The sequence below is a fragment of the Hippoglossus stenolepis genome, chromosome 9 (genome assembly GCF_022539355.2).
Source record: "Hippoglossus stenolepis isolate QCI-W04-F060 chromosome 9, HSTE1.2, whole genome shotgun sequence".
Classification (NCBI taxonomy): domain Eukaryota; kingdom Metazoa; phylum Chordata; class Actinopteri; order Pleuronectiformes; family Pleuronectidae; genus Hippoglossus; species Hippoglossus stenolepis.
The window spans coordinates 29200335-29219310 of record NC_061491.1 but is presented as its reverse complement, the minus strand read 5'-3'; the positions used below and the strand labels follow the sequence as shown (position 1 = coordinate 29219310).

The window sequence follows — 18976 nt, the reverse complement described above, 5'->3', positions numbered from 1 at the left end:
CTGTCTGCCTCTCTCTCTCTCTCTCTGCCTCTCTCCACCTGTCTGCCTCTCTTTCTCTCTCTCTCCACCTGTCTGCTCTCTCCACCTGTCTGCCTCTCTCTCTCTCTCTCTCACCTGTCTGCCTCTCTCTCTCTCTCTCTCTCTCTCCACCTGTCTGCCTCTCTTCTCTCTCTCTCTCTCTCTCCACCTGTCTGCCTCTCTCTCTCTCTCTCTCTCTCTCTCTCTCTCTCTACCTGTCTGCCTCTCTCTCTCTCTCTCTCTCTCTCTCTCTCTCTCTCTCTCTCTGTCTCTCTGCCTCTCTCTCTGTCTCTCTCTCTCTCCACCTGTCTGCCTCTCTCTCTCTGTCTCTCTCTCTCTCCACCTGTCTGCCGCTCTCTCTCTCTCTCTCACCCGTCTGCCGCTCTCTCTCTCTCTCTCTCTCTCTCTCTCCACCTGTCTGCCTCTCTCTCTCTCTCTCTCTCTCTCTCTCTCTCTCTCTCTCCACTTGTCTGCCTCTCTCTCTCTCTCTCTCTCCACCTGTCTGCCTCTCTCTCTCTCTCTCTCTACCTGTCTGCCTCTCTCTCTCTCTCTCTCACCTGTCTGCCTCTCTCTCTCTCTCTCTCTCTCTCTCTCTCTCCACCTGTCTGCCTCTCTCTCTCTCTCTCTCTCTCTCTCTCTCTCTCTCCACTTGTCTGCCTCTCTCTCTCTCTCTCTCTCTCTCACCTATCTGCCTCTCTCTCTCTCTCTCTCTCTCTACCTGTCTGCCTCCTCTCTCTCTACCTGTCTGCCTCTCTCTCCTCTCTCTCCACCTGTCTGCCTCTCTCTCTCTCTCCACCTGTCTGCCTCTCTCTCTCTCTCTCCACTTGCTCTGCCTCTCTCTCTCTCTCCACCTGTCTGCCTCCTCTCTCCACCTGTCTGCCTCTCTCTCTCTCTCTCCACCTGTCTGTCTGTCTGTCTGTCTCTCTCTCTCTCTCTCTCTCCACTTGTCTGCCTCTCTCTCTCTCTCTCTCCACCTGTCTGCCTCTCTCTCTCTCTCTACCTGCCTCTCTCTCTGTCAGAGTGCATGCTGGGAGTGAGTGTGGTGAGTGCTATAGAGAACGTGTCCTTTTCTTTGCTCTTCCTTCTTTACTTACAGTAGTAGTGTGTTTCTGTGTAAGTAGTAGTGTGTAGTAGTGTAGTTGGTGGAGGTGCTGGCTGCCGGTGTGTCTGTGCAGCCATGCTGCACAGACACACCGGCAGAATCAGAATCAGAATCAGAATTCTTTTATTGGCCAAGTATATTTTCACATACAGGAAATTGACTTGGTGTGGTTGGTGCATATATATATAAGTATAAACAAAGCATTAACAGAAAATTTGCAAAAGAGCAAATATTAACAAATAGCGAAAAATAAAAATAAGAGATCAATGTTTTACGAAATAGAACAATAACTTATTTGGGCACGTGCTGTACTGAGGTGCAAATTCCAGAATGAACAGCGCTGTGGTGATTTTTCTGGACAGCACATACAAAGCAAACCAGTTATTGGAGAGAGGAGTCGTGATTCAGGGTTCTTTCACACCTGTATTGTCACTGATCAGTCCTTTTAAAAAGGTCATAATCTCTAATGTGCCCCCATTCCTAAAAAACTAGCTTTTAGAGAAAGAGCTGGTGAGACACGATCAGTTAAAGTCTCTGATAAAGATGATCCCATCAGCTGTAAATCTCCAAACCTTAAACATGTCGTGTCTTTCAGGGGACATGTGTTCGTGGTTCTGAAAAAGAATGAGGAGCAACTGAATTTGGTTTTCAGGTTTAAAATTCAAGAATTCTATTACACTGTGCATATAACGTCAGAAACAATGAAATGTTTTGGCTGTGGAAATGAGGGACATTTGATTCGCTTGTGCCCGGACAGAGCTGGTGGGAGCCTGTCGGTGCTTCTGGGTCCTCTGCCTGCCTCGGCTGGTGGCGGTTCCGTTGCTTCTGCGGCGGGCTGGCGGGGGCTCTGCTGCCTTGGCCGGTGGTGGAGCCTCCGTAAGGGGGGGTGCACAAAGTTCACAGGAGGAAAACAGTGAGGACAACCATCAGGAGGACGAGGTCTGAGATCATTCAATGATTCAAACACAAGATGCCTGCACAGCCACTAGAGTGACAATGCTCACTGATGAAGAAGAGTTTATGATTGATGAGGAAGTTTCCAAACTGTCAACCAAAAGAAAAAACCCAGAAAACCAAACCAAAATCAAACAGTGAACAAGCAAACAAAGTGTCAAAGGTAAACCCACCGTGTTCTTCCTCTCAGTCAGAGGACAGTTTGATGAACACCATCAGAACCTGCAGGTGGATGAAGAGTCTTTACTCCTTCACTAGGATCCGGACCTTTCTACACGACACTCAGGGCACAAGACTGGTTAAAGAAGAAGATTTCTTCCCAGATCTAAAACTGTTCCTTAACTCAGTCAGAGTCTTTATGAGAAACACTGAAGGTACCGACCAACCAACCTTCACTGACCAAGAAGTGTTCCGCCTCAGAAAACGAATGTCCAAAGTCCGAGCACAAATTGCCATTGATTGGTAAACTCTGTCCGTGTGATCCTCTACGTTTAGTTTAAATCTCTTTATCTCTCTCTCTCCACCTGTCTGTCTCTCAATGAGTCACATTGTTTTCTGATGAAAATGTCACAAAATGGAAAACCTGACTTTAACTTAACAAACTTTATAACAGATGATATGGACAGTGTTTGTCGACAGTATAAATAAAGTTTCCTGATTAAAACAGAATCAGTTCAAAATACATAAACAAAACAAACATTAAAATACAAACGGAACAAAAATAAGACATTGAGTAGATAATGTAGAAACATATGGAGTTTCTATTGACTTTTTTATTTGTTCGGTGGAGAATTTTTCTTTTTTGCTTTCGTTTATATGATGTTTAATGGTGATGATATTTATATTTATATTTATTTCTGATGATATTGTGAAGTATAACTTCAGGAGCTCAGAAGATCATATGAGGATTCACATCAGTTCTGTAACGTGTCAGAAAAATAAAACTCTAAAAATGTATATATAAAACTTCTGCAGTGTTGGTTCTAAACCTGCCTGTTTGTAGCTAACGCAGACATGATGGATAAACATTTGATGAAACACGAGATGAAGAGAAGAAAAGAAAACTTTATAAATTTAATTTATGTATATTTAGCACTTTGTTGTTTCATATATATTTAATCTATAAATAAACTATCATATATGAGACAGTAACAATATGAAGGAAATATAGTTCAAATAAAGAGCTGTGATATTTATATTAAATAATTACTTCAGTGAGAAGAGAAAAACAAAATAGTATTATTTCAAATGATATTTGACCTTTTAAGGTTCCTGTAGGAAACACTCAGCGGTCCAATCACCAAACAGCAGGTTGTCTGACTGGTAAAGGTCAGAGGTCATTAATCAGCTGAATATTAATATTAATGATGAGGTGATGTTGATTTGTATGATAATGTAATGTGGTCAGACGTTTGCCTCTGATCAATAATTGATAAATGTCAGTGATTATTGGTCTCCGGAGCTTCAGACTCTGCAGGAAACAGACTTCATTAAAAACTCAAGCATCGTTTACATTCCTAATGTTATTGAATATTTGATCAATCATGATATCAGGGTAAACTCTAACACTGTGCTTTATTGGGACATATTGATCAACTATGAATAAAAAAACTGGCAACATGACTGAGGATCAGACCTTTGATTTCATTGATGAGACAAGACGACGACAACATGGTGCTGAATGATGAGATGACGTAGATAAACAATATAACTTCCTGTTACTAACAGCACCTCCATCATTACAACTGTCATCACGTCATCTCTGTCAGACTTTTTCTTTTTAAGTTAAACTCTGTCTTTCCTCGTCACTGTTGCAAATCCTAAATCCTGATATTTCATTGATTCTGTTACTCGTGACGTTAGAGTCTGTTCTTCCTGGAGATGGATCCTCTGAGGTTTCTACGTTTTCCTGTTAAAGTTGGTTTGGAAGTTCTTCTCTTGTTGAATGTTGAGATCCGACGATGTTGCATCTTATTCAAATTTGATTGATTGAACTCCCAAGATCCATTTCACTGTGAGCCCGGATGAAACTCTTTAAATTCAGGGTTGATGATGGAAAAGCTCGAATACAAACATGGTGGACGGTGACAAGTTGCCTCCATCCGTCATTAACATGAGAGACTATGTGCAGAACTTGCTCTGTCACTCACTCGCTGTCACAGCTGTCAGTCAGTATCCCACCAAAAGTCACATATATTGGGGGTATGGGGGGAAAACAGGGATCAAACTGCAGAACATCGTGTTAGTGGTAAACCCGTCATACCTCCTGAGCCACACATGACTAAATACTACCAATGTGATGGCCTTTGGCCCCTTCCTGTGTTTTTCCTTCAGAGGCTCCTCCCTCCTCATTGGGGAGTTGGCCTCACCTGCTGCGCGTCTAAAGTCAGTTTCAAGATGGCTTTCTCTCCTGATTGGTTTTTGGTTTGCTTGTGTTTAGTTTAGTTTTGGTTAAGGATAGTTTATGTTAACAAAAAAAAAAAACTCTAGTAGCACTTTGTAGTTTGTCTTTCTTGAAGAAAATTGTACTTTCTTGATTCGTGTTGTTCTGGTTTGTTCCTCATGGTTGATGCACTTATTGTGAGTTGCTCAGCTCAATGAAATGTAATGTAACTCACACCTGCAGTTACACAACACCCACACCTCACTACTGATTACTGACCAAACCTAGTATGCTTTGCTTAATTTTGATATGATTTCAACGAATCATTGTTTATTTAAATGGCTGCTGTGTGGACCTCCATTCTTTGTTGTGCTCTCAAACGAGCGGCATAGCACTAGTTATCAAAACCAATCAGTGAAGTGTCGTCTGATATTTGTCTGATAAACTGAATTTAAATAATATTTTTGACACGTCTGTAAAAAATGAAACTTTATTTAAACTTGAAACATCACGTGTTTGTTTACATGCGACACGTGTCGTGAAACGCCTCCAAGGTCCGAAAGTCACGCCACGTCGGAGGAAGTCCGTCCTGCAGGAAACGACCACAACGCTGACACGGCGACTGGAAGAGCTTGATGTAGCTCCGCAACCAGGTCTGAGGGTGAGACAGACAGGTCAGAGAGACAGACAGACAAAGAGACAAATTGAGGAGAGACCGACATTCAGAGAGTCAGACAGGTGAAAGACAGACATGTGACAGAAAAGTAGATTTAGTTTCTCACCATGAAGGAACGCACCACGACGTCGGGCATCTGGGGCAACTGATAATGCAGCAGGGCGGTTGTGGCGTGGTCAGTTACCTAGCAACACCGAAGCCAATCAGGAAATGGTGTCTCAGCAAAGGTTGTTTTTTCAGGTGAGTGCAGGTGAATCTTACCTTCTGGAACACTTGGTACTGAGACTTGGTCCAGATGTCCAGCTGCGGAGGGAAAACAGACACATTGCTATGGAGACAGCCAGACAGACGGGTTACCATGGAGACAGACAGGTATCAAGTGTTACCTATCCAGTGACCCCTCACCTTTCCATCCTCGTTGTAAATGTTCTCATTGAATCCTCGAACGACTGTTCTGTCAATGAACAGTGAACGCATCACAACAATCGCTTTTAACACCTTCCCTAGGGTCACCTGAAAGATAGACAGGTGAGGTTAGACAGGTCAGGAAGGTGAGGCAGGTGAGGAAGGTGAGACAGGTGAGTACCAGAAGAACAGCTGATGTCCCGTTAGGTCTGAACAACTCGATGGTCAAATCAGGAAACATCCTGCCGATCCGAGAGATGACATCATCCACGTACCTGTACACAGTATTACGCAGTATTACACAATACTACACAGTACATATATAGAATAAACTAGGGTTGGCGAATCCGGATTCATGATCTGACATCATCCATCAATAAATAAATAAATGTGATCTTCAGTTTGTGTGAAGAGCGACAGGAACACACACACTGGTGAATTGTGAATATGGGCTATACAAATAAAATTTGATTAATTGATTGATTGGTAGAGCATTAGAGACTGTGACCCTCAAACTGATGTACAACATCTGGAGAACATCTGTCCAGAAGAGCTTATTCCTAGAAACACATACTGAACCCTCAAACTCCCAGAACTCAGGTAGAGGAGAGGACATACCACCCCATGTGGTGGAAGGGAGATTATTACACACACACACACACACACACACATATATATAAATAATATTAAGTGTAGTGACTCACTGAGGAGGAAGTACCAGAGTACTGGGTTGGACTTTGGGTCGCCTCTTGGCTGAAGCTCCCATTTGATTTGCCGATCGTTTGAGTGACTGTTGGTTCAACAAACTGGAAGCCAGACCAGCATGGTACTGCAACTACAAACATCTGTTTATATACACAACATACACACACACAAACAGAAATATACACAAAGTCAACACACACATCATCTTCTGCAGATCAGCTGTGTGAGCGTGACGTGGTCCTGAGGTTGGTTGCCATGGTAACAATAAGACTTAATAATAAGACTCAATAAGACACAATTTAAAGTAAAAATTCAGAGATCAGCTGATTAATCCACTAAAGTTCACTTCACATGTGAAATTATTTAACTTGTTTTCAGATTTCTTTTATTATTATTAATTTCATTATTAATTTCAATAATCCAGAAAGTGAGGGATGTTTTTGTTTAGAGTTGCAGAAAATGTTTTGAACGGAAATAATGCATTTTGTCTGAATAGGCTACTCACAGTATGGGGTCTATGTTAGCAACGAACCCAAAGCAGAAAGACTTTCACACTGTTTACTTAAGTATGCGTTTATTTATCGTAATTCATTTCGTCATCGCAAGATTCAACAATGTAATTACATATCACGTTTTCCTGATATAGTGCAGCCCTAATCAAGATGAATACCTTGTTGGACCACTTGTTAGATGTTAGCTGTTAGCATGGATACCTTGTTGGACCACTTGTTAGATGTTAGCTGTTAGCATGGATACCTTGTTGGACCACTTGTAGGCCTGAAGCAGTTGTGAGTATAAAGGAGTTTTGTCCTGAACTGGATCCAGACTGAGGAGACCACTGTTATGAAGAGGATGAGACTCTGATGGACGACCCACGAGACCACTGAGACGCTCCAGCTCACTGAGAGACAGAGAGAGGTGGGAGACAGGCAGGTCAGAGAGACAGACTACGAACAGTAAACTGCTCTGATCAACACAGATTTTAAGTAAAGATTCAGCTGATTTTTCAGGCACGTGTTTACATCTAAACTAAACCAAACCAACTAAATTAAATTAAACTTAACTAACCCAAATTCAGCTGAAATTTAACTGTCATTTAGTGGAGACACGAGCTGGTTAAAATATTATTATATTATTATATAAGGTTACGATATGTGATATTTAATTAAAAATATTACATTTTTTTATTATAATAGTATTATATCAAGTTATGATGTTTAATGTGTATATGTATGACATTTCCACAGTACAGTGTTTCCTAATAATACATAAATCTGCATCTGCCAACCAGCTGTCACTCAACAACATCACAACTGTTTGTTGTCCTGGCTCCTGAACGGTGGAACCAGCTCCCCAGTGACATCAGGACAGGAAGTCCTCACATCTTCCTAAAGACTAAAGACACATCTCTTCAGACTTAACCTTGGATAAAAAATTAAAAAATTTAAAACACTATATTTAGTTGCACTTATATGTCACTTACATGTAGCACTTTGTAGTTTGTCTTTCTTGAAGCAAATTGTACCGACTTGATTCTAGTTGTTCTGGTTTGTTCCTTCATGGTTGATGCACTTATTGTAAGTGGCTTTGGATAAAAGCGTCAGCTCAATGAAATGTAATGTCATGTAATAAATAAATAATGATATAATTATTTGGACTAAATCACATCAGTGCACTACAACTTATGTGGTGAAAAACTGATTATAGCCTTTACTGTATCTGGGTGGCCCCGTCTGGGCCCCCTCTGGCAGCGCCACTGCACTGAGGCTCATTACTGCTCCTCTAAAGTTTTATAATCATCACACTTAGAACTGATCTTCATAAAAACCTTATGAATTCAGATTTATGTTCCTGGATAAACAGGAAGACGCTTCTTCTGCATCAAAGAAGTTAAAGCACTGTGTTGTGTCATAATCTGCTGCAGGAGTCTGTCTGTCTGTCTGTGTGTCTGTCTGTGTCTGTCTCTCTGTCTGTCTGTGTGTGTGTGTGTGTGTGTGTATCTGTGTCTGTCTGTCTGTCTGTATCTGTCTGTCTGTGTCCCTCTTCACACAAACTGATTCTGGTCACTTTAACACTGATGAATCACGATATTCGATATTAACATTTATATAAAGATGATGTTGAGTTTATTCACAGACTCACCGCCTAGTTTTTATACTATTTATTTAAACTGTAGATGTTTTCATATCTTGATGTCTTGATGTTGACAGACTGTGACTCACTTCAGGTCTCTGTTGACCGCCTGCAGATTGTCCTGGAACTCGGATATAAACTGCTTCTCTCGACCCTCCAGCGTCTCCCGGTTCTTCATCCCGTCTTTCAGGGACTCGAACACCCGGCTCACGCTGGAGCGAAGGGCCTGAATTCCATTGATCGCGTGAGAAAAAGCGTCAAGATTCACACCGACGTTCACCACGTCCGCCATTTTGTCTGTCTGCTCCTGGCGCTCAGAGATGACGTCAGAAAGCGAGTAGAAACATCCTTATTTACAATTATTTTATCAAATTTTTTTATTTTAAAGATAAAATTAGTATTTCAAACAGTTAAAGATGAATCACAAGTCAAATAATATAGAATAAATAAACATGTTTAATGTGTTTATTTAACTTTTATTGTTGTTTACTCACTGTTTCAATAAAGTTTTAATTCATCAGCCAAATCTGGGGCGTAACCTGGGGTTACCGTGTTCTCATTGGCTCATTGTTGTTTCTCTATAATTTGAACGTCTCGACCTTAATATGCAAAGAGCCTTGACATAATGTATATTATGATTTGGTTCTTTTAAATAACCAAAAACATAAAATTACCTAATGAAATAACCCTATGAAACAACATATATATATATATATATATATATATATATATATATATATATATATATAGTGACATACACTGAAGGAGAGAGAGAGAGAGAGAGAGAGAGAGAGAGAGAGAGAGAGAGAGAGGTGGAGTTGAGAGTGGGGGGAGAGTCAGTTGAGAGTAAGTCGACAAAACAACTGTTTATCTACAGGAGAGAGAGAGAGAGAGAGAGAGGAGGAGGAGAAGAGAGTAAAAGAAAAGATAGACAAGAAAAATAGAAGAGATGAAAAAAGAAGAAAAAGAGACGAAGACAAAAAACTGATTGTGAAAAGGAGGAGGAAGAACGACTGGACGTCTGTTTAATCAGCTTAAGAGAGAGAGAGAGAGGTGAGTAACTCAAAGAGAGAGAGAGAGAGAAACAGTTGTATAACGACCATCTGTGACTGTATATAAAGACAATCAGTGACTGTATATAAAGACCATCAGTGACTGTATATAAAGACCATCAGTGACTGTATATAAAGACGATCAGTGACTGTATATAAAGATGATCAGTGACTGTATATAAAGACAATCAGTGACTGTATATAAAGACCATCAGTGACTGTATATAAAGACCATCAGTGACTGTATATAAAGACCATCAGTGACTGTATATAAAGATGATCAGTGACTGTATATAAAGACCATCAGTGACTGTATATAAAGATGATCAGTGACTGTATATAAAGATGATCAGTGACTGTATATAAAGACCATCAGTGACTGTATAAGATGATCATATGTATATAAAGACCATCAGTGACTGTATATAAAGACCATCAGTGACTGTATAAAAGACCATCAGTACTGTATAAAAGACGATCAGTGACTGTATATAAAGATGATCACAGACTGTATATAAAGACCATCAGTGACTGTATATAAAGACCATCAGTGACTGTATATAAAGATGATCAGTGACTGTATATAAAGACCATCAGTGACTGTATATAAAGATGATCAGTGACTGTATATAAAGACCATCAGTGACTGTATATAAAGATGATCAGTGACTGTATATAAAGACCATCAGTGACTGTATATAAAGATGATCAGTGACTGTATATAAAGATGATCACTGACTGTATATAAAGATGATCACAGACTGTATATAAAGAGGATCAGTGACTGTATATAAAGACCATCAGTGACTGTATATAAAGACGATCAGTGACTGTATATAAAGATGATCAGTGACTGTATATAAAGACCATCAGGACTGTATAAGACCATCAGTGACTTATATAAGATGATCAGTGACTGTATATAAGACCCGTTTCAGTGACTGTATATAAAGATGATCACTGACTGTATATAAAGATGATCACAGACTGTATATAAAGAGGATCAGTGACTGTATATAAAGACCATCAGTGACTGTATATAAAGACGATCAGTGACTGTATATAAAGATGATCAGTGACTGTATATAAAGACCATCAGTGACTGTATATAAAGATGATCAGTGACTGTATATAAAGATGATCAGTGACTGTATATAAAGAGGATCAGTGACTGTATATAAAGATGATCAGTGACTGTATATAAAGACCATCAGTGACTGTATATAAAGATGATCAGTATAGAGGAAGACAATAGAATACAACTGTATTCATTGTGGTTTTGTTTCAGGGGGCGGGGCCGAAGGACCCTCAGTTGGTGTTGATCAACAAATGGATGGTTCAGCTGTAGCCATGACAACCACCTGTTTAAGTTGGACTAACCTGTGGAAATGTGACTTCCTGTCTAACTTCCTGTTGATTTTCCTGTCTGTGTGACCATCAGTCCACCATGTCCCTCCCCCTGCTCCTCCTCTCCGTCCTTCTGCTGACACTGGGCCGGACTCAGCCCGGACCTCAGTTTGACCTGTGTCGCTCTCTGCGCAGCTCGGAGGCGGGGCCAGGGTGGGAGTACTATGCTTGTCAGCCGCCGCCCACAAACATGAAGGAAGTAATGCAGATCAGAGTCGACCCCCCAGGGATCACATGTGGAAACCCACCTGAGAGATTCTGTACACTGGTTAGTCTCTCACACACACACACACACACACACACACACACACACACACACACACACACACACACACACACACACACACACACACACACACACACACACACACACACACACACACACACACACACAAAATCCCTCAATTTATTGGTAGAATCTGTGTGTGCGTGCGTGCGTGTTAGTGTGACAGTTGGCAGCAGCAGCTGAAGTTAAAGGATAAACCTCTAACACACTAGTGATCAGATTAACATTAGTGTTAATCTGATCACTAGTGTGTTGTGGGACACACACACACACACACACACACACACACACACACACACACACACACACACACACACACACACACACACACACACACACACACACACACACACACACACACACACACACACACACACCAGTAAATCTTGTGTTAAAACCTTTGTGAGGACGAGTCCGAGAACCATATGTTGATATTCGACACGAGTTCTCCACAGACTCGTTAAGTCTGACATGTATTTAAAGATAAATGATCATTTTAAATGAAACTAGATCATCAGTTCCACCAACATCATGAAACCACATTTAAATTCACTTGATCTTAAAGAAAGAGGTGGAAAATAATCCAGATCCTCTGATGATCTCATGCTGATGAACTGTCTGTATTAAAAATATCTTTTCTAGTCTTCATTCAAAGTTCATTCAAGGTTTTAGCCATTCACATGTTCACACTTTCATTCGCACAGTGAATTTATGGGCAGCACTTTTTTTACTAGGGTCAATTTAGCACACTTCAGCATGCGGAATGGGGAAGACTGGGATCAAACCGCTGACCATCTAGTAAGAGGATAACCAGCTCTACCCCTGAGCCAAAGCCACCCCCAACTATCCAATGCAGCGGAAAACATGACGTCAATGGCAACGTTAAAGAACATTTATTCTAAAGTTGTTTGTTTATAACATGTTCTGTGTTTTCTGTGTTCTCAGGAAAACCCGTATCTGTGCAGTGATGAATGTGACGCGTCCAGCCCGGACCTGTCTCACCCTCCTCAGCTCATGGGAGACAGGGAGAGGGGAGGACTCATCACCTATTGGCAGACAGTCACATGGTCCAGGTATCCTGAGCCACTATTGGCCAACATCACTTTGTCCTGGAACAAGAGTCTGGAGGTGGTTGATGACATCACCATCACCTTTGAGTACGGTCGTCCAACCAGCATGGTTCTGGAGAAGTCTCTGGACAAAGGTGATTGGTTGAATCAGCTCGAGTCTCAGTGATGTTAGAACTGTTGACAGAGAACTTCCCCTGAACCAGTCCCAAAACAGAACCTTCAGAACCTTGAGGGACTTCAGAACACACCAGATTAAAGAAATAAATGATGTTGATGTTAATGAGTCTTTAAATTTCTATTATTAATAATAATAATAATAATAATAATAATAATAATAATGTTTGTGTTTAAGGGCTAACGTGGCAGCCGTATCAGTTCTACGCTGACGACTGTCTTGAGATTTTCGGCATGTCTCCTAAACGAGTGTCTGATTTAACTTGGAGTAATTTAACACGGGTCATCTGCACGGAGCAGTACTCCCGCTGGGTCGGAGCCAAGGTGAGAAACTGCGCCTCACACTGGTCAAACTGGAAAACATTTAATGGTGTTTTTATTATATCTACTGTTCATTAAATGATCTGGAAAATAAAATTGCTTGATCAATAAGTTTAAAGTTTGATTGACAGGTGCTCTGCTGCTGACCAATAGAAAACTGACTGATACTGTTTGACCAATAGGAAGAGAAGGTCGTGGTGTTTGAGGTGCGAGCTCGGTTCGGGGTGTTTGCAGGTCCGAAGTTGATCAACATGGACGCTCTGTACACCCGAATGGAGACGATAAAAGGTTTGAGAGACTTCTTCACCTTCACCAACCTCCGCCTGAGACTCCTTCGCCCAGCACTCGGAGGGACGTACGTCCAGAGAGACAACCTGCTCAAGTACTTCTACGCCATCTCCAACATCGACGTACCTGCCAGGTAATGCATCTAACCACAACTAACTATAACAAACTAAAACCAACCACAACCCACTACATACAACTGCAACATATTACAATTATCTATAACCACCTAAAACTAATCACAACCAACTATAACTAACTACATCCAACTAACAGTAACTATGTCCACCATCATGACCTGTGTGTGCAGGTGTAAGTGTCACCTTCATGCGTCTCGGTGTTTGATGCGTGACGCGACTCTTCAGTGCGACTGTGAACACAACACGTCGGGTCAGGACTGTCAGAGCTGCGGTGACGGGTTCAGATCCTGGAGACCTGGATCTTATCTGCCTCTGCCCATGGGCACTGCCAACACCTGTACGTATTTGTACACACACACACACACTAGCTCCACCACTGGGTCTGAATGAAGTTCCAGAGTTAAACTAGGGGACAGTACTAAATAAAAGGTAGATCTGGGCAGATCTAATTGATTGATTCTGATTGGTTGAGGATTTTTTCATCACATGAACACTAAGGAAACAGTTACCATGGATACTATGTGTCAGACATTTTGTGTGAGAAATTTCAGTACAAGCCTCACATCATCTTCACAAATGATCTTTGATCAATCAAGAAACATCATCCTTCATGTCCAGCAGGGGGCGTGTCCTTCATCATCATCATCACCTCTTCTTCTTCTGTGTTTTAACAGCAGTGACTGGTGTCCCCCCTGCTGCTCATCAGAGGAACTGCACTCTCATTATTCACTTCACGTTTGATCATAAACTTTGTTTTTTCAGGTGAAACAAGAGACACAACAGCCAGTAAGTCACCTGTCTGTCTGTCTGTTCACCTGTCTGTCTGTTCACCTGTCTGTTTGTTCACCTGTCTGTCTGTTCACCTGTCTGTCTGTCTGTCTGTTCACCTGTCTGTCTGTCTGTTTGTTCACCTGTCTGTCTGTCTGTCTGTTCACCTGTCTGTCTGTCTGTCTGTCTGTCTGTTCACCTGTCTGTTTGTTCACCTGTCTGTCTGTTCACCTGTCTGTCTGTCTGTCTGTTCACCTGTCTGTCTGTCTGTTTGTTCACCTGTCTGTCTGTCTGTTCACCTGTTCACTGCATGTCTGTTCACCTGTCTGTCTGTCTGTCTGTTCACCTGTCTGTTTGTTCACCTGTCTGTCTGTTCACCTGTCTGTCTGTCTGTCTGTTCACCTGTCTGTCTGTCTGTCTGTTCACCTGTCTGTCTGTCTGTCTGTTCACCTGTCTGTCTGTTCACCTGTATGTCTGTTCACCTGTCTGTCTGTCTGTCTGTTCACCTGTCTGTTTGTTCACCTGTCTGTTTGTTCACCTGTCTGTCTGTTCACCTGTCTGTCTGTCTGTCTGTTTACCTGTCTGTCTGTTCACCTGTCTGTTTGTTCACCTGTCTGTCTGTTCACCTGTCTGTTTGTCTGTCTGTCTGTTCACCTGTCTGTCTGTCCACCTGTCTGTCTGTCTGTTTGTTCACCTGTCTGTCCGCCTGTCTGTCTGTCTGTTCACCTGTCTGTTTGTTCACCTGTCTGTCTGTTCACCTGTCTGTCTGTCCACCTGTCTGTCTGTTCACCTGTCTGTCTGTCCACCTGTCTGTCTGTCCACCTGTTCACCTGTCTGTTTGTTCATCTGTCTGTCTGTCCACCTGTCTGTCTGTCCACCTGTCTGTCTGTTCACCTGTCTGTCTGTCCACCTGTCTGTCTGTTCACCTGTCTGTCTGTTCACCTGTCTGTCTGTTCACCTGTCTGTCTGCTCACCTGTCTGTCTGTCTGTCCACCTGTCTGTCTGCTCACCTGTATGTCTGCTCACCTGTCTGTCTGTTCACTAAAGAGACTTAACTCTTCTTCTCTGACAGATGACGACTCAAACACAACATCTGCTGGAGACACTGACTTGACTGTTACTACTACTACTACTGCTACTACTACTGCTACTACTACTACTACAGACAATATTATATTGACTGGCACTGCCACAACTGATGCCACTGCCACTGACAATGCGCCGCCTAGTGTCAGTATTTCTACTACTTCTTCTTCTGACCCGGCTCCTACAGGTAGAACGTCTGTTCTTATGAACACATGGTCGAGTGGTGCAGCGGACACAGGACGTCCTGGTTCTGATTCTCCTGCAGACACACAACGTATTTCTACTGTACAAACAAGTAGCAGTGATACTACACCTACGTCATCACTAACTCAAACTACTTCTAACACTTCTCTCACTAGAGCTAGTGATACTGACGACTCTCCTGCAACTGGTGAAGTATCGACTACAACATTTCCTGGAACTATTACTGCAGTCAGTAGTACTGTCAGTACTGCAGTCAGTACTGCAGGCACACAGGACACAGTTCTATCTAATAGTCCAGCAGTGGACACAGCAGACACTTTGTTCGAGTTAGCTCCCACAGAACCAGACTTCACCTCTCCCCGTAACACTTGTAGAACCTCCAGTTCCATCAGTAACACCAACAACCCCACAATCCCTGGCTGCAGTACTGAAGCTGAGGTGTCTATTTTTGACCCAGTGACTCCACTTTCTGACTTCACTTCCTCATCAGACAACACTGACTCCATACTTTTTGGGACTGATACTACCAACCTGATCACCAGTACTTCCCTATTTGCTGATGGCACCAGATCCACCGGAGTACTGCCTCCCACGACCATCCCAGAAATAACCCCTCCCAGTGACAGGACTCAATCTGGAAGTTTTCCATCCACCACGTCAGCCCCAACCAGTCCAAACGGAAATGCTTCACCTACAGAGGGAGCTGACACAAGTTCTCCTGTCATTCCTCCAAACAATCAAATAGATATTCCACCCGTGGATGTACCTCCGCCTGATGTACCTCCGCCTGATAAACAACTTCCTGATGTACCTTTGCCTGTTGAACCTCCGCCTGATGTACCTCCTTCTTATATATCTCCGCCTGATTTAACCCCACCTTATGTACCTCCGCCTGATGTACCTCCGCCTGATAAACCACTTCCTGATGTACCTCCGCCTGATAAACCACTTCCTGATGTACCTCTGCCTGATGTACCTCCCCCAGCTGTATTTTCTCCAGATGCGCCATCTCCAGATGTACCTCCTCCTAATGTACTCTCTACAAATCTACCTCCTTCAGATGTTCCCCCAGAAGTGCCATCCTCTAGGACTCCAGAGTCTCTGATAGATGTAACCCCTACAAATACAGAAACTGTAGAGTCTTTGCCATCTCCCTCTGAGGAAGGAGGCAGTGATTCTGCACCAGGAACAAGCACCTTAGGTCCGACTGACCCTGCTGGTGATTTAGCTCCTGTGGACTTCACCTTCCCATTTCTGGAAGATAAAAATCCAGCTAAACCTGGATCAGATTCCGGAGCAGGACGAGTTTCTGGACCAGAGCCTGTTGGTGATCCTGGGATCATTCCAGATGATTCTGGAGGATCTGTCAATGCTGAAGGATCAGATTCAATTGATCCTGGACTGAATTACATCTCAGCTGATCCAGGCAAAGGAGAAAAACAGGAGAGTGGACTGGAATCAACTGGACCAGATTCTTCTGCAACAGATCCTACGAGTCCTGATCTGGAATATGGACCAGATTCTCCTCCAGCAGTGGATGATCCAGGTGTAGGTTTGTCTTCTTCAGCAGCTCAGAAGGAGGGAAAGTCTGGAGAGGATTCAGCTGCTGGATCACCAGGACGACCAGAGTCCAGTGAAAAGAATGACTCAAAACAAGAGATAACAGGAGAGCAGGAAAAGGAAAAAGGTACAAAATGAAGAGCTGTGATGGTTCAGATTAGATTTTCGGAAACTCCACTAAACAATATGTTAAATAACGCTGACAGCACATTCAGAGAATCTTGCTGATTTCATTTTACAGCTGTGTAGTTTTTTTTTTCTTTCATTTTTGAGGGTTAGGGTACTTTTATTTGTTTCACTGTAAAACAACATGGTTTCTACATTATAAGTATGTAGGTTCAAGTCTTTTTTAAGGAAACAAGATTCTTTGCTTGTTTGTAGAGTTTGTAAGTTCACATGGTGAAGACGCAGCAAATTAACTGTGAGGATAAATGAGGTTTGATGGCATTTCAACACAAATTTATATCCTCGACTTCTTTGTTAAACCAAACAGCTGCTGAGACCAAAGATGAAACAAGGAAAGAAAAAGAGGAAAGACCGAAGGAGAAAGATGACAAAGGCTACGAGAAAAAAGGTAGAAGATGTAGAAGTATCACAGTAGAAGAACAAGTAGTAACAGGAATACATCTGTATCTGCTCACTTGTTATGTCTAGCTCTAACTGGTAGTTAGTTCAGAGGTGGCTTCCATCAACCCCGACCGTAGACTTAGGGTTTAGCTGTACCTTGCTCGTTGCCATGGTTACACACTTTTCTTTGTGTCCAAAGCGACCCAGAAGATTCTGATTCCAGGAGGATCAAAGTTCAGTCAACTGTCCAAAATCGCCTATGTCACCTTCCAGGGTAAGACTGCCTCCAACAAACAGAGTCCTCCCCCAAACTATGGCCCCTCCCACAAGAAATGTGTCTCTTCCTCAAAGTGTCTGACTCCTCCCCCCGAGCTTCGCTACAGATGAGTCACTTTCAGAGTCGAAGGTCACGCAAAGAAAAAAACGACACAAGCAAACATGTGACAAAGTGAAGGGACGTCACACAAAGGATCAGCGTTTCCTTGCATTACATTGAGTTACATTACTTTACATTACATTACTTTGAGTTACATCACATTACTTTACATTGAGTTACATTACATGAAACTGTGTTTCACTGCTGTAGCTGCAGGTGTGTTTGTGTGGTACTGACGTCAGATGTGTGTCTGTGTGTGTCTGTGTGTGTTAGAGTGCGAGTGTAACGGACACTCCAACCGCTGCAGCTACATCGACTTCATCAACGTCGTCACATGTGTGAGCTGCAAACACAACACACGAGGACAGAACTGTCAGTACTGTCGCCTTGGTTACTATAAAAATGCTTCCCTGTCGCTAGAGGATGAGAACGTCTGTGTGGGTCAGTCATGTGCACACACACATACACACATACACATACGTACACTGTAAACACAAAAAACACATCATTACATTTGAAAAAGTATCACTACTGCTACTGTCACTACTAATGACTAGAACATCAATAATTATATTCTTATTAATAATAATGATAATTGATCATAATAATAATAATATTGTCTGTGTCTGTGTCAGAGTGCGACTGTGATGCAGAGGGAAGTATTTCTCCTCACTGCTCTGACTCTGGTCTCTGTCAGTGTAAAGACGGAGCCACAGGGAGGCGCTGTGACTCCTGTTTACCTGGATACACATGGAGAGGAGGCGGAGCCATCTGCACAGGTACACACAGTGAAGGGGTGGAGCTTCAGTAACACGCCAAACAGTAGGTTCCGGTCGAGATGGACTTGATCTGCTGACGTGATCTACCGGCGGCTGCAGGGGTGGAGTTGAAAAACACAGACGTCAAGTCAGACACTTTTTACTTCTCGTAGCTTCAGAGACGAGAATAACGAACAATCTCACAGAGTTAGATTTTTCCGTTGCAGATGAAACAGATGTTTTTAAAATCCTTGTGTTGTTGAACAAAGAACGATGAACAACGATTTAAAAAATGCGTTTAAACTTTTATTAAAGAAAAGATCAACTTATTGGACCATGCACAAACTCATAGATTAAATCGATCAAACGGAAAAATAGCCGGTTGCGTATCGAAGTTTAGCGGTCAACAGAAAATACAGGATCCCCACTCACCCTCTTTCCTTCCTACACAGGTGAACAGGTGCTTAAGTCAACTATGACCCCCACCCCTATCCTTATGACCTATTTCCTGCCAAATTAATAGGATCACAAGTAAACAATAAATAA

General features: G+C 42.3%; 2 protein-coding genes across 5 annotated transcripts in view; one reads left to right on the top strand and one right to left on the bottom strand.

Moving 5' to 3' along the window:
- Positions 1-4933: 4933 nt before the first annotated feature.
- On the bottom strand, positions 4934-8703 carry med27 (mediator complex subunit 27). Its single transcript, XM_035166935.2, has 8 exons — positions 8466-8703; positions 7000-7144; positions 6243-6373; positions 5720-5813; positions 5539-5646; positions 5395-5436; positions 5240-5317; positions 4934-5112 (listed from the first exon to the last, which is right to left on the bottom strand). Exons 1-8 carry the CDS (start codon positions 8666-8668, stop codon positions 4978-4980), a joined length of 936 nt encoding a protein of 311 aa, XP_035022826.1. The 5' UTR covers positions 8669-8703; the 3' UTR covers positions 4934-4977.
- A 562-nt stretch (positions 8704-9265) lies between these two features.
- LOC118115500 (netrin-G2) overlaps positions 9266-18976 on the top strand; it is a 10868-nt gene continuing 1157 nt past the window's right edge. The window contains exons 1-12 of one of the 4 annotated variants that reach the window (XM_035166681.2): positions 9266-9429; positions 10870-11103; positions 12067-12325; positions 12544-12689; positions 12869-13107; positions 13282-13448; positions 13874-13897; positions 14952-16856; positions 17223-17303; positions 17496-17570; positions 17946-18113; positions 18308-18451. In XM_035166681.2, the coding sequence (XP_035022572.1) occupies positions 10876-11103; positions 12067-12325; positions 12544-12689; positions 12869-13107; positions 13282-13448; positions 13874-13897; positions 14952-16856; positions 17223-17303; positions 17496-17570; positions 17946-18113; positions 18308-18451 (3436 nt within the window). In that variant the 5' untranslated portion in view covers positions 9266-9429; positions 10870-10875. Of the gene's footprint in view, positions 9430-10716; positions 11104-12066; positions 12326-12543; positions 12690-12868; positions 13108-13281; positions 13449-13873; positions 13898-14951; positions 16857-17222; positions 17304-17495; positions 17571-17945; positions 18114-18307; positions 18452-18976 lie in introns of all 4 variants that reach the window. The other 3 variants (XM_035166683.2, XM_035166682.2, XM_035166680.2) reach the window with 3 other exon arrangements.

Coding starts and splice junctions, on each gene's coding strand:
- med27 (XM_035166935.2), bottom strand. CDS start 8,668: ATGGCGGACGTGGTGAACGTCGGTGTGAATCTTGACGCTTTTTCTCAC. Junction 7,145..8,465: donor GCGGTCAACAGAGACCTGAA/GTGAGTCACAGT, acceptor TCTGTCTCTCAG/TGAGCTGGAGCGTCTCAGTG. Junction 5,318..5,394: donor AGTACCAAGTGTTCCAGAAG/GTAAGATTCACC, acceptor CGGTGTTGCTAG/GTAACTGACCACGCCACAAC.